At 52.9% G+C, this 15,968-nt stretch overlaps 1 protein-coding gene across 13 annotated transcripts in view; it reads right to left on the reverse strand.

The window, feature by feature from the left end:
• Window positions 1–15,968, reverse strand: part of TNS1 (tensin 1) — a 483,060-nt gene that overhangs the window by 22,935 nt on the left and 444,157 nt on the right. For all 13 annotated transcript variants that reach the window (XM_075317053.1, XM_075317048.1, XM_075317047.1 and 10 more), the window contains 3 exons: window positions 11,039–11,229; window positions 10,849–10,924; window positions 2,776–2,871 (listed from right to left, as the gene is read on the reverse strand). In XM_075317053.1, coding sequence (XP_075173168.1) covers window positions 2,776–2,871; window positions 10,849–10,924; window positions 11,039–11,229 — 363 coding nt within the window. The remainder of the gene's footprint in view (window positions 1–2,775; window positions 2,872–10,848; window positions 10,925–11,038; window positions 11,230–15,968) is intronic.

A 15,968-nucleotide genomic window follows, 5' to 3' on the forward strand; every position in this document is an offset into this window, starting at 1 on the left:
GTCACCGCGTGCATAGTCAGAGGGTCACCGAGTGCATAGTCAGAGGGTCACCGAGTGCATAGTCAGAGGGTCACCGAGTGCATAGTCAGAGGGTCACCGAGTGCATAGTCAGAGGGTCACCGAGTGCATAGTCAGAGGGTCACCGAGTGCATAGTCAGAGGGTCACCGAGTGCATAGTCAGGGGGTCACCGCGTGCATAGTCAGGGGGTCACCGCGTGCATAGTTGGGGCTGTCACCGCGTGGATAATCAGGGGGTCACCGCGTCCATAGTCAGAGGGTCACCGCGTGCATAGTCAGAGGGTCACTGCATGCATAGTCAGAGGGTCACCGTATGCATAGTCAGAGGGTCACTGCGTGCATAGTCAGAGGGTCACCGCATGCATAGTCAGAGGGTCACCGTATGCATAGTCAGAGGGTCACCGTATGCATAGTCAGAGGGTCACTGCGTGCATAGTCAGAGGGTCACCGCATGCATAGTCAGAGGGTCACCGTATGCATAGTCAGAGGGTCACTGCGTGCATAGTCAGAGGGTCACCGCGTGCATAGTCAGAGGGTCACCGAGTGCATAGTCAGAGGGTCACCGAGTGCATAGTCAGAGGGTCACCGCGTGCATAGTCACAGGGTCACCGCGTGCATAGTCACAGGGTCACCGCGTGCAAAGTCACAGGGTCACCGCGTGCAAAGTCACAGGGTCACCGCGTGCATAGTCACAGGGTCACCGCGTGGAAGGTGAAGTTCTGCAGCAGCTGAGGCCTCACAGGTGACCACTGCCATTGGGGGAGCAGAGGATTTGGGGTCCTTGGTTCCAGCACAGATCACAGTCTTGTCCTGGATTCCCATTTAAATCAGCAGAATGTGCTGGATTGTGCCTGGACTGAAACGCGCCCTGGATATTGTCCCTGGGGAGTTAGAGGGGGCTGTACGGTCAGAGCGTCTGATAACACGCAGCCCCCCCCTGGATTTTCCAGGGTCTCTTGATGTACAGATGGTCGACTTCACTACAGTGAAAGCATTAAATGGCCGAACTCCGGGATTCCAGGACACGGATCAGACTTTCCATGGCACAAAGCTGGCGTCCATCATGTGTGACAATGGATAGGACTGCTGCTCTGGGGCACAGAGGTCCGGATTAGCTGCAGCTCAGACTATAGTGCTGGCCCCTACCCTATAGATCACATCGTACAGAAACCTAATGACCACAAAGAGGCTCAACACAAGTACAACCTGAAGTGTGAGAGCGGCGCGGGGTCTCCTGTGGGCGCCATCATTGCTGACGGGCACCGCTCCAGCCTAAATAATGCAGGAGAGGGGCAGCCAGAAATATATACATCAGATAACCACCAGGACGAGAGGGGACGGATGAAAGAGACCTGAAACCTGCAGAAAAGTGAGCGCAGCTCTGGAGTATAATATAGGAGGTAACTCAGGATCAGTAATGTAATGTATGTACACAGTGACTGCACCAGCAGGATAGTGAGTGCAGCTCTGGAGTATAATACAGGAGGTAACTCAGGATCAGTAATGTAATGTATGTACACAGTGACTGCACCAGCAGGATAGTGAGTGCAGCTCTGGAGTATAATACAGGAGCTAGCTCAGGATCAGTAATGTAATGTATGTACACAGTGACTGCACCAGCAGAATAGTGAGTGCAGCTCTGGAGTATAATACATTACTGATCCTGAGTTACATCCTGTATTATACTCCAGAGCTGCACTCACTATTCTGCTGGTGCAGTCACTGTGTACATACATTACAGATCCTGAGTTACCTCCTATATTATACTCCAGAGCTGCACTCACTATTCTGCTGGTGCAGTCACTGTATACATACATTACAATACTGATCCTGAGTTACCTCCTGTATTATCCTCCAGAGCTGCACTCACTATTCTGCTGGTGCAGTCACTCTGTACATTCATTACATTACTGATCCTGAGTTACATCCTGTATGTACATAGTGACTGCACCAGCAGAATAGTGAGTGCAGCTCTGGAGTATAATACAGGAGGTAACTCAGGATCAGTAATGTAATGTATGTACACAGTGACTGCACCAGCAGAATAGTGAGTGCAGCTCTGGAGTATAATACAGGAGGAAACTCAGGATCAGTAATGCATATATACAGTGACTGCACCAGCAGGATAGTGAGTGCAGCTCTGGAGTATAATACAGGAGGTAACTCAGGATCAGTAATGTAATGTATGTACACAGTGACTGCACCAGCAGAATAGTGAGTGCAGCTCTGGAGTATAATACAGGAGGAAACTCAGGATCAGTAATGTATATATACAGTGACTGCACCAGCAGGATAGTGAGTGCAGCTCTGGAGTATAATACAGGAGGTAACTCAGGATCAGTAATGTAATGAATGTACACAGTGACTGCACCAGCAGAATAGTGAGTGCAGCTCTGGAGTATAATAGAGGAGGTAACTCAGGATCAGTAATGTAATGTATGTACACAGTGACTGCACCAGCAGAATAGTGAGTGCAGCTCTGGAGTATAATACAGGAGGTAACTCAGGATCAGTAATGTAATGTATGTACACAGTGACTGCACCAGCAGAATAGTGAGTGCAGCTCTGAAGGTAAGTGATGTCATGTATCTTTTAGTCTGAATTAAACTTACACATTAATAATCTGGAAGGATCGTGGCTCTGCCAGTAAATAAATGAGTGAGGTTACACAGTACAGTGTGAAGGTTTACAGAGAAGTAGTGACAGTGACTACAATGCCCTTTTTCCTGGATGTTCTCGGCATTTAGCGCCACTCACCTCCGGATTGCTGCAGCAGGATGTCTGCGGGGTTGTGAGGCTTTAATCCCAGCGCTGACAGAGGCGTCTTGGCCAAACCCGGTGGAGAACGAGCGACTGCGGAAAATACAGAATCAGGTCAGAAAAGTCCATAAATGTACAAAATACACAACAAAACAAGGACGAGATTAGGTGAGGAATTGCCATTATTCTGTCTGCCTGAAATCCCAACTGTGAGATTAAGATAAAGAATGATGCATTGTATGTGTCCCGAGGATCGGCCGTAACACGCTGCGTCTGTGAGGACACCAGCTCCAGCAGCTCGCCCATAACACGCTGCGTCTGTGAGGACACCGGCTCCAGCAGCTCCCCCATAACACGATGCGTCTGTGAGGACACCGGCTCCAGCAGCTCGCCCATAACACGCTGCGTCTGTGAGGACACCGGCTCCAGCAGCTCGCCCATAACACGCTGCGTCTGTGAGGACACCGGCTCCAGCAGCTCCCCCATAACACGATGCGTCTGTGAGGACACCGGCTCCAGCAGCTCGCCCATAACACGCTGCGTCTGTGAGGACACCGGCTCCAGCAGCTCCCCCATAACACGCTGCGTCTGTGAGGACACCGGCTCCAGCAGCTCGCCCATAACACGACGCGTCTGTGAGGACACCGGCTCCAGCAGCTCCCCCATAACACGACGCGTCTGTGAGGACACCGGCTCCAGCAGCTCCCCCATAACACGACGCGTCTGTGAGGACACCGGCTCCCGCAGCTCGCCCATAACACGACGCGTCTGTGAGGACACCGGCTCCAGCAGCTCGCTCATAACACGCTGCGTCTGTGAGGACACCGGCTCCAGCAGCTCCCCCATAACACGCTGCGTCTGTGAGGACACCGGCTCCAGCAGCTCGCCCATAACACGCTGCGTCTGTGAGGACACCGGCTCCAGCAGCTCGCCCATAACACGCTGCGTCTGTGAGGATACCGGCTCCAGCAGCTCCCCCATAACACACTGCGTCTGTGAGGACACCGGCTCCAGCAGCTCGCCCATAACACGACGCGTCTGTGAGGACACCGGCTCCCGCAGCTCGCCCATAACACGCTGTGTCTGTGAGGACACCGGCTCCAGCAGCTCCCCCATAACACGCTGCGTCTGTGAGGACACCGGCTCTAGCAGCTCCCCCATAACACGCTGCGTCTGTGAGGACACCGGCTCCAGCAGCTCGCCCATAACACGACGCGTCTGTGAGGACACCAGCTCCAGCAGCTCCCCCATAACACGCTGCGTCTGTGAGGACACCGGCTCCAGCAGCTCGCCCATAACACACTGCGTCTGTGAGGATACCGGCTCCAGCAGCTCCCCCATAACACGCTGCGTCTGTGAGGACACTGGCTCCAGCAGCTCCCCCATAACATGACGTGTCTGTGAGGACACCGGCTCCAGCAGCTCCCCCCATAACACGCTGCGTCTGTGAGGACACCGGCTCCAGCAGCTCCCCCATAACACAACGCATCTGTGAGGACACCGGCTCCAGCAGCTCCCCCATAACACGCTGCGTATGTGAGGACACCGGCTCCAGCAGCTCGCCCATAACACACTGCGTCTGTGAGGACACCGGCTCCAGCAGCTCGCCCATAACACGCTGCGTCTGTGAGGACACCGGCTCCAGCAGCTCGCCCATAACACGCTGCGTCTGTGAGGACACCGGCTCCAGCAGCTCCCCCATAACACGCTGCGTGTGTGAGGACACCGGCTCCAGCAGCTCCCCCATAACACGACGCGTCTGTGAGGACACCGGCTCCAGCAGCTCGCCCATAACACAACGCGTTTGTGAGGACACCGGCTCCAGCAGCTCCCCCATAACACGCTGCGTCTGTGAGGACACCGGCTCCAGCAGCTCCCCCATAACACGCTGCGTCTGTGAGGACACCGGCTCCAGCAGCTCGCCCATAACACACTGCGTCTGTGAGGATACCGGCTCCAGCAGCTCCCCCATAACACGCTGCGTCTGTGAGGACACTGGCTCCAGCAGCTCCCCCATAACATGACGTGTCTGTGAGGACACCGGCTCCAGCAGCTCCCCCCATAACACGCTGCGTCTGTGAGGACACCGGCTCCAGCAGCTCCCCCATAACACAACGCATCTGTGAGGACACCGGCTCCAGCAGCTCCCCCATAACACGCTGCGTATGTGAGGACACCGGCTCCAGCAGCTCGCCCATAACACACTGCGTCTGTGAGGACACCGGCTCCAGCAGCTCGCCCATAACACGCTGCGTCTGTGAGGACACCGGCTCCAGCAGCTCGCCCATAACACGCTGCGTCTGTGAGGACACCGGCTCCAGCAGCTCCCCCATAACACGCTGCGTGTGTGAGGACACCGGCTCCAGCAGCTCCCCCATAACACGACGCGTCTGTGAGGACACCGGCTCCAGCAGCTCGCCCATAACACAACGCGTTTGTGAGGACACCGGCTCCAGCAGCTCCCCCATAACACGCTGCGTCTGTGAGGACACCGGCTCCAGCAGCTCCCCCATAACACGCTGCGTCTGTGAGGACACCGGCTCCAGCAGCTCCCCCATAACACACTGCGTCTGTGAGGACACCGGCTCCAGCAGCTCGCCCATAACACGCTGCGTCTGTGAGGACACCGGCTCCAGCAGCTCGCCCATAACACACTGCGTCTGTGAGGACACCGGCTCCAGCAGCTCGCCCATAACACGCTGCGTCTGTGAGGACACCGGCTCCAGCAGCTCCCCCATAACACGCTGCGTCTGTGAGGACACCGGCTCCAGCAGCTCCCCCATAACACGCTGCGTCTGTGAGGACACCGGCTCCAGCAGCTCGCTCATAACACGACGCGTCTGTGAGGACACCGGCTCCAGCAGCTCCCCCATAACACTACGCGTCTGTGAGGACACCGGCTCCAGCAGCTCCCCCATAACACTACGCGTCTGTGAGGACACCAGCTTCAGCAGCTCCCCCATAACACGACGCGTCTGTGAGGACACTGGCTCCAGCAGCTCGCCCATAACACGATGAGTTTGTGAGGACACCGGCTCCAGCAGCTCGCCCATAACACGCTGCGTCTGTGAGGACACCGGCTCCAGCAGCTCCCCCATAACACGCTGCGTCTGTGAGGACACCGGCTCCAGCAGCTCCCCCATAACACGACGCGTCTGTGAGGACACCGGCTCCAGCAGCTCCCCCATAACACAACGCGTCTGTGAGGACACCGGCTCCAGCAGCTCGCCCATAACACAACGCGTCTGTGAGGACACCGGCTCCAGCAGCTCGCCCATAACACGACGCGTCTGTGAGGACACCGGCTCCAGCAGCTCCCCCATAACACAACGCGTCTGTGAGGACACCGGCTCCAGCAGCTCGCCCATAACACGACGCGTTTGTGAGGACACCGGCTCCAGCAGCTCGCTCATAACACAACGCGTTTGTGAGGACACCGGCTCCAGCAGCTCGCACATAACACGCTGCGTCTGTGAGGACACCGGCTCCAGCAGCTCGCCCATTTATCAGTTTGCAACAGCAGAAATGCCATGTGCTGCCCTTATAGTGGTCCAAGAACTGAAAATCGAGGGGATCAGTAGGAGATGTACAGCTGTGCAATCTCAGCTCTGCTACATCTTACGTCCTCAACTCAGAAACATTTTACGTACTGAGCTCTGCTACATCATACACACTTAGCATTGCTGCATCTTATGCATTGAGCTCTGCTCTACTGCATTACGCATTGAGCTCTGCTACACCTTGCACACTCTGCTCTGCTGCATCTTACACATTGAGTCCTCAGCTCTGCTACTTTTTGTGCACTCAACTCTACTGCATCTTACACATTGAGCTCTGGTATATTTTGCGTACTCAGCTCTGCTATGTTTTATGCACTAAGCTCCACTACACCTTGCACAGTGAGTTCTGCTACACCTCATGCACTCAGCTCTTCTGCATCTTATTCATTGAGCCCTGCTACACCTTGCGCACTCAGCTCTGCTGTGATTTATATACACTCTTCTGCATCTTATGCATCCATGCTACATCTTGCGCACTCAGCTCTGCTATGGTTTATGCACTGAGCACTGCTGCATTTTACACAGTGAACTCTGCTACATCTTGCACACTCAGCTATGCTGTTATATGCACTCAGCTCTGTTGCCTCTTATGCATTGAGCTCTACTACACCTTGCAGATTCAGTTCTGTGTTTTATGCACTCAGCTATGCTGCCTCTTACACAGTGAGCTCTGCTACATCTTGCGCTCTCAGCTCTGCTGTGTTTTATGTACTCAGCTCTGCTGCCTCTTATGCATTGAGCTCTGCTACACCTTACACACTCAGCTCTGCTATGTTTTATGCACTCAGGTCTGCTGCCTCTTATGCATTGAGCACTGCTAGACCTTGAGGATTCAGTTCTTCTATGCACTCAGCTGCTATGTTTTATGCACTAAGCTCCACTACACCTTGCACAGTGAGTTCTGCTACACCTTATGCACTCAGCTCTTCTGCATCTTATGCATTGAGCCCTGCTACACCTTGCGCACTCAGCTCTGCTGTGATTTATATACACTCTTCTGCATCTTATGCAACCATGCTACATCTTGCGCACTCAGCTCTGCTATATTTTATGCACTGAGCACTGCTGCATTTTACACAGTGAACTCTGCTACATCTTGCACACTCAGCTATGCTGTTATATGCACTCAGCTGTGTTGCCTCTTATGCACTGAGCTCTACTACACCTTGCAGATTCAGTTCTGTGTTTTATGCACTCAGCTATGCTGCCTCTTACACAGTGAGCTCTGCTACATCTTGCGCTCTCAGCTCTGCTATGTTTTATGCATTGAGCTCTGCTACACCTTACGCACTCAGCTCTGCTACATCGGCATGTGGTACAATACACTGCAGCATATTTGGAGCGGGTGTGTGACAGGGGACACTTGTATACTCTTCCCCGTTGCGGCGTTGCCCTTAATAGGCCAATTGTGGAGAACAGAGCGGAGCGTTATTGTGGAGATGGATGTTCCATGGAAGAAGCGGCTAATTCCAGGCATTCTGCTGCTCCTGACACAATGACACTGTTCTTCAGCCGGAGGAATGTTTCCAGGCCCCGCTCGGAGAAGTCGCCCCCTTCCCACCCTCGGTCCGGTCTCTTCATGTACAATGCTCTTCATCCCGTGCTCGGATTGATGGGGTCGCTGACACATGAAGAGACGCTTTCTTTATATCATTCATAGAGGACATCAACTTCTCAAAACTGCAAAAACTTTCCTGCTGCTCAGTGAGGCCCTCTGCTGGTCAGACTGCGGTGGCACACTGGACCTGGACCCTTCCAGGCAGGGTACCGTAACACCGGCTGCATTATCCCATCAGCGGGAGCCGCTTTATATCCCACATTCACCTGGGATTTGCTCAATAGAGAAGCAGCCGCCATCATCCCCACTTATTGATTATGGGAGTAGGGATTCTCTGGACTATCGGATAACGGTAACATCAGTCTATAATGGCTGATAACGGGGAGCAGTAGAGAACAGAATTCAGATTTACACTCTCCAGTAAGCATACACGTCCAGCACAGCAGTTGTTACATTGTTGTTGCTTCTGCACAAATCAGTAATTATTGTGATATTTTGAAGGTCTTTTTTACCTTTACATCACACTCCATGTTTCCTTAGTCAGGAGAAAATAGTGGAGAGGGAGGAGGGGGATGCAGCTGCAGCTTGCCTGTGTCTCAGACTAGTGGGGACAGAAATATGGAGACGCCCACTATGGAGAGTATGTGCAGCAGAAAGTCAACACAGGGGCAAGCAAAACCCTGCAAAAGGGATGGAAGAAAGGTCCAAACCCGCAGGGCACACATCTCTGGCTCTGCTTCATCTAATCTCATGTACTGGAGCGGATGGAAATTAGCAATCAATTAGTTAATCCTCCTGAACTGGGTGAGGATCTCCATCACATGGATACAGTGTTACTGATGACGGGGATGATACACAATGCTGCTGAGCTATCACACTGCAATCAAGAACATATTCTTGGCCCCTGATGAGCAATAAAGGCGTCCCGGAATCAGCGATCAGAGGAAATGAAAACAGGAGCCGAGAGGTTAAAGGGACGGTGTCGGCACAGAAAGACCGTGCAAAGCAAGGCCAGGCGCTCGGTGCATCACGCTGCAGCCAAACACTAGAGAGCAGCTTGCACCATCCATCTCCAGCCTTCCTGGCTCTATCAAGGGAGAACTGTCAATCAAAGAAGAGTGGAGGGAAAACAAGCAGAGGGGAAAGTGCACTCAATGTGTGGCCGCCATGATGCACGAGCGCCTGGACTCGGTTTGAACAGTCGTTCTGTGCGGACAGAGGAGAATTCCGGGCAGAACAAAGGAACTCACAGAATACCATGGCAACCGGCTCAAATCAATGTATCAATTCTAATATGTGTCCTCTAGAACTTGTCTGTTGAGGAAGTGTATCAACTCTACTCTGCGACCCCTCTGCACTGCGCCCCCTGCACTGCGACCCCTCTGCACCCCCTGCACTACGACCCCTCTGCACTGCGCCCCCTGCACTGCGACCCCTCTGCACTGCGACCCCTCTGCACTGCGACCCCTCTGCACTGCGACCCCTCTGCACTGCGACCCCTCTGCACTGCGACCCCTCTGCACTGCGACCCCTCTGCACTGCGACCCCTGCACTACGACCCCTCTGCACTGCGCCCCCTGCACTGCGACCCCTGCACTACGACCCCTCTGCACTGCACCCCCTGCACTGCGACCCCTCTGCACTGCGACCTCTCTGCACTGTGACCCCTGCACTACGACCCCTCTGCACTGCGACCCCTCTGCACTGCGACCCCTCTGCACTGCGACCCCTCTGCACTGCGACCCCTCTCTGTACTGCGACCCCTCTCTGCACTGCGTCCCCCCCGCACTGTATCTGCCCTACAATATATCCACCATATTGTATCTATTTTATTTTGTATCCGCTCTACACTGTATCCGCTCTACACTGCATCCGCTCTACACTGCATCCGCTCTACACTGCATCCGCTCTACACTGTATCTTCTCTAGAATGGATCAACTATACACTGTATCCGCTTCTACACTGCATCCGCTCTACACTGCATCCGCTCTACACTGCATCCGCTCTACACTGCATCCGCTCTACACTGCATCCGCTCTACACTGTATCTTCTCTAGAATGGATCAACTATACACTGTATCTGCTCTACACTGCATCCGCTCTACATTGTATCCGCACTACACTGTATCTTCTCTAGAATGGATCAACTATACACTGTATCCGCTCTACACTGCATCCGCTCTACACTGCATCCGCTCTACACTGCATCCGCTCTACACTGTATCTTCTCTAGAATGGATCAACTATACACTGTATCCGCTGTACACTGCATCCGCTCTACACTGCATCCGCTCTACACTGCATCCGCTCTACACTGCATCCGCACTACACTGTATCTTCTCTAGAATGGATCAACTATACACTGTATCCGCTCTACACTGCATCCGCTCTACACTGCATCCGCTCTACACTGCATCCGCTCTACACTGTATCTTCTCTAGAATGGATCAACTATACACTGTATCCGCTCTACACTGCATCCGCTCTACACTGCATCCGCTCTACACTGCATCCGCTCTACACTGTATCTTCTCTAGAATGGATCAACTCTACACTGCATCCGCTCTACACTGTATCCGCTCTACACTGCATCCGCTCTACACTGCATCCGCTCTACACTGCATCCGCTCTACACTGCATCCGCACTAAACTGTATCCGCTCAACACTGTATCTTCTCTAGAATGGATCAGCTCTACACTGCATCCGCTCTACACTGCATCCGCTCTACACTGTATCTTCTCTAGAATGGATCAGCTCTACACTGCATCCGCTCTACACTGCATCCGCTCTACACTGCATCCGCTCTACACTGCATCCGCTCTACCCTGTATCCGTTACTTTACAATGACAATACCCATTTCTCTTGCAGTCAGCATTACCACAGTGTATATGTATATCAGAGGCAGGTGGTGTATACAGGTGACTGCACACTGTGCCCGGTGCTGGGTACCTGTGCCCGTTGGGCTGGTGGCAGAGGGTTGGATATCCATTTCTTCAAACGCCTCCTTGTAGCTGTGCAGATGAGGCTGCAAATCACAGAAAATGACGTCAGAAAATTGACATCTTCTAGAAATATTCCAGCTTTTCCCTTTAGATTCCCCTAGATGTTTAACTGAATCTGCAATGTCGGGGGTCTCTACCTCTTTGGGTCTCCCTCCTGGGTTGGCTGCGATGGTATTGAAGACTTCTGGTGAGACGCACCGTACAGGGGATCGCACTTTGGTGGGACTGATGGGATCAGCCGCGTTTTCCTCATATTGCCCCTCGCTGGTCGTCCTCCTGCGGGGGACAGATATAATCTCGTCCGGGGTCTTGTCGCGGGTCTGCACTCCTGTAAGACAGAACAAAAGTCACAACTGCCCCATATCCCGGCATCCAGCGCTCGCCCGCACACATATGCCACGTTCTGGGGTCTCCATGTCCTGTGCATGCAGCGTAAACAGTGCAGATTACATGGAGGTGGGGACCCAGCACAAGACCGAGGATGGGGTCTGGGGGAGCATTGTATGACAACCCCCGATGGAACAGTCATGGCAGCCATATTGGTATAGAGGCCATACTGATCGTTGTCTCCCAAAAACAAATGTAACCAAGGAACATACTGCGCTTAACTTAAAGGAATTGTCCTCTTTAGATTATCTTTAAATTGGAATAAAAGGATAATAGATGAGGTCCCCCATTACCGAGTGCAGAGGCACGAAATAGGACCTGGATAACCTGTGCGTTATATGGACACCTGCTAAATCCCAGGATTGCACCTGATTGCCCGGGGTCCTGGTTGTGGGACCTCCTGTGCATAACAACCACATTTTCAATGCACAATTTGGGATATTTAAGCCCTTTCACAGGACTGGCGGGGAACTCCCTAAAATGTCCACTTGCAAGCATGGTTTTTCTCCTTTACCAACCTTATTCCCAGGACCGTCCCAACAAATCTGGACTTGCTGGCAGTTTGTCTGTGATCGGCCGTCATCAGCGAGACAGGTGCAGGACGGGCGTCCTACAAAGTGGACTACCCCTTTAATGTTGTAAGCACTGCTCAATGGGATAATGACCCAGAAACGCGTCTGGATATCGGAGTATTCTGCCCCCCATCTGGATAGTGGAGTATTCTGCCCCCATCTGGATAGTGGAGTATTCTGCCCCCATCTGGATAGTGGAGTATTCTGCCCCCATCTGGATAGTGGAGTATTCTGCCCCCATCTGGATAGTGGAGTATTCTGCCCCCATCTGGATAGTGAAGTATTCTGCCCCCCCCCCATCTGGATAGTGGAGTATTCTGCCCCCCTATCTGGATACCGGAGTATTCTGCTCCCCTTCCCCCGTCTGGATACCGGAGTGTTCTGCCCCCGTCTGGATAGTGGAGTATTCTGCCCCCATCTGGATAGTGGAGTATTCTGCCCCCCTATCTGGATACCGGAGTATTCTGCTCCCCTTCCCCCGTCTGGATACCGGAGTGTTCTGCCCCCGTCTGGATAGTGGAGTATTCTGCCCCCATCTGGATAGTGGAGTATTCTGCCCCCATCTGGATATCGGAGTACTCTGCCCCCATCTGGATAGTGGAGTATTCTGCCCCCATCTGGATAGTGGAGTATTCTGCCCCCATCTGGATAGTGGAGTATTCTGCCCCCATCTGGATATCGGAGTACTCTGCCCCCATCTGGATAGTGAAGTATTCTGCCCCCCCATCTGGATAGTGGAGTATTCTGCCCCCCCATCTGGATACCGGAGTATTCTGCTCCCCTTCCCCCGTCTGGATACCGGAGTGTTCTGCCCCCGTCTGGATACCGGAGTAATCTGCCCCCCGTCCGGATATTGGAGTATTCTGCCCCCGTCTGGATACCGGAGTGTTCTGCCCCTTGTCCTGATATCGGAGTACTCTGCCCCCCCCCCCGTCCGGATATCGGAGTGTTCTGCCCCCCGTCCGGATATCGGAGTATTCTGCCCCCTGTCTGGATATCGGGAGTATTCTGCCCCCCGTCTGGATATCGGGAGTACTCTGCCCCCCCCCCCGTCCGGATATCGGAGTGTTCTGCCCCCCGTCCGGATATCGGAGTATTCTGCCCCCGCCTGTATGGACTTTCCATGACCGAATTCTTGTTGGATCCGTGGTATCATTGGTGGACCCGGTTCCCATTAGGAAAAGTTCTGTAGGAAACAAACTTGTGACTAACTTTTTAAAACAATGAGTTACTGCACCCACAAGCAGCGCGCTCCGAGGACCACCCCGGGGAGGGGCCGCATTCCTCACTAATATCATAAATCCGCTCACAATGAAATCAGTGTTATCGTTTCGGCTCACAAAGAATAAAATATGTGGTTTCTGACAAAAGTTCCAGAGCGGTTTCCTAGCAAAACATAACAAAGGATGAAAAATAATAACAATGTAACAAGAAGGGGCAGGGGATGTTTTCCGCTTCTGCTGGCCGGGGGTGTCTAGATCACAGAGGGGCCCCCAGAGGTCTCATCCCCTCGGCCTGAGCGAGGACCACCCACACAAGCACGAGGACTGGCCATGGGGGGCACTACCCGGAATCACAGCGGCCTCATATGCTAGAGGAGCGCCTCTATGGACAGGTGAGGGCGGCCGGACGCACGGGCAATGAGAAATGGGCAGCGTTGGCACTGTGACTATTGGCCATGATACTGGGCACACGTGTCACTGGTACCACAGCATTCGCCCCACGTGTCCCGGATGCCACTGCGACCTCTGCACTCAGCGAGGCAACGCCACCCCCGGGTGACAAATCAAGTGAGCACAAAGATTTGGCTCATATACATTACAAACAAAAAGATCGGGATATTTGGCTTTCGGGTGAACTTTTAGGATGGCCCTAAAATGACCTCTGACCTCTACAGATGACCTTACTGTGACCTTCTCTAGTCTTTTTAATGCTCATGTCCAACCGTTCAATGTTTCGGGACTTTTTACACAACTTCCTCCTCATCACACTGTTCACATTCTACATCATGAGACCAAAATGACACCTAATTGATCAGCAGCGCCGCCATTGTGAGGCTTCAAGAGGATGTTCTCAGATGGAAGTAGCCACTGAGCTTAGAGAGTGTCACCAGCAGGTTGTACAGAGACACAGAGAGACTGGAAGAGTCACAGAAAGGCAGAGAACTGGCCACTGAGCTTAGAGTGTCACAGAGTGTCACCAGCACGTTGTACAGAGACACAGAGAGACTGGAAGAGTCACAGAATAACAGAGAAGTGGCCACTGAGCTTAGAGTGTCACAGAGTGTCACCAGCAGGTTGTACAGAGAGACTGGAAAAGTCACAGAAAGGCAGAGAACTGGCCACTGAGCTTAGAGAGTGTTACAAAGTGTCACCAGCAGGTTGTACAGAGACACAGAGAGACTGGAAGAGTCACAGAATAACAGAGAAGTGGCCACTGAGCTTAGAGTGTCACAGAGTGTCACCAGCAGGTTGTACAGAGAGACTGGAAAAGTCACAGAAAGACAGAGAACTGGCCACTGAGCTTAGAGAGTGTTACAAAGTGTCACCAGCAGGTTGTACAGAGACACAGAGAGACTGGAAGAGTCACAGAATAACAGAGAAGTGGCCACTGAGCTTAGAGTGTCACAGAGTGTCACCAGCAGGTTGTACAGAGATACAGAGAGACTGGAAGAGTCACAGAAAGGCAGAGAAGTGGCCACTGAGCTTAGAGTGTCACAGAGTGTCACCAGCAGGTTGTACAGAGACACAGAGAGACTGGAAGAGTCACAGAATAACAGAGAAGTGGCCACTGAGCTTAGAGTGTCACAGAGTGTCACCAGCAGGTTGTACAGAGATACAGAGAGACTGGAAGAGTCACAGAAAGGCAGAGAAGTGGCCACTGAGCTTAGAGTGTCACCTAGTGTCACCAGCAGGTTGTACAGAGACACAGAGAGACTGGAAAAGTCACAGAAAGACAGAGAAGTGGCCACTGAGCTTAGAGAGTGTCACAGAGTGTCACCAGCAGGTTGTACAGAGAGACTGGAAGAGTCACAGAATAACAGAGAAGTGGCCACTGAGCTTAGAGTGTCACAGAGTGTCACCAGGAGGTTGTACAGAGATACAGAGAGACTGGAAGAGTCACAGAAAGGCAGAGAAGTGGCCACTGAGCTTAGAGTGTCACAGAGTGTCACCAGCAGGTTGTACAGAGACACAGAGAGACTGGAAGAGTCACAGAATAACAGAGAAGTGGCCACTGAGCTTAGAGTGTCACAGAGTGTCACCAGGAGGTTGTACAGAGATACAGAGAGACTGGAAGAGTCACAGAAAGGCAGAGAAGTGGCCACTGAGCTTAGAGTGTCACAGAGTGTCACCAGCAGGTTGTACAGAGACACAGAGAGACTGGAAGAGTCACAGAATAACAGAGAAGTGGCCACTGAGCTTAGAGTGTCACAGAGTGTCACCAGGAGGTTGTACAGAGATACAGAGAGACTGGAAGAGTCACAGAAAGGCAGAGAAGTGGCCACTGAGCTTAGAGTGTCACAGAGTGTCACCAGCAGGTTGTACAGAGACACAGAGAGACTGGAAAAGTCACAGAAAGACAGAGAAGTGGCCACTGAGCTTAGAGAGTGTCACAGAGTGTCACCAGCAGGTTGTACAGAGACACAGAGAGACTGAAAGAGTTACAGAAAGGTAGAGAAATGAACGTCCTCTGGCCACATCCCACACTGATGACAGCTTCATTGTGAATAATTTCCTGCAGCTGTGCGAAAGCGTGGCGCTACATAAACAAATTCATGGTGACCGCTGCATCCCAGGTCCCTGACTTCTAGAAAGTTTCGCTGTCAGTGCTTTATCTGTCGCATCCAGGGAATATTCGCAGGAATATTGGACAGAGCGAATAGTCTAGAGAACAGGCCGGGGGTGTGGATGCTGAGAGCCACGGACGTGCGGCTGATGAATAATAATGTGGCATTTCCAGGACCTTAGGAATGAATGGGAGAGAATGTCATCCGGCCGCTCTGGGGGCGATCCTCAGTGTCACAGTGATGGGGCCCTGCTCCGGGGAGAGGGCGATGATGCACAAGATAAAGGGGAGATGTGAAGATGATGGGGCTGAGCGAGCAGAT

Source organism: Anomaloglossus baeobatrachus, chromosome 7 (genome assembly GCF_048569485.1).
Source record: "Anomaloglossus baeobatrachus isolate aAnoBae1 chromosome 7, aAnoBae1.hap1, whole genome shotgun sequence".
Classification (NCBI taxonomy): Eukaryota; Metazoa; Chordata; class Amphibia; order Anura; family Aromobatidae; genus Anomaloglossus; species Anomaloglossus baeobatrachus.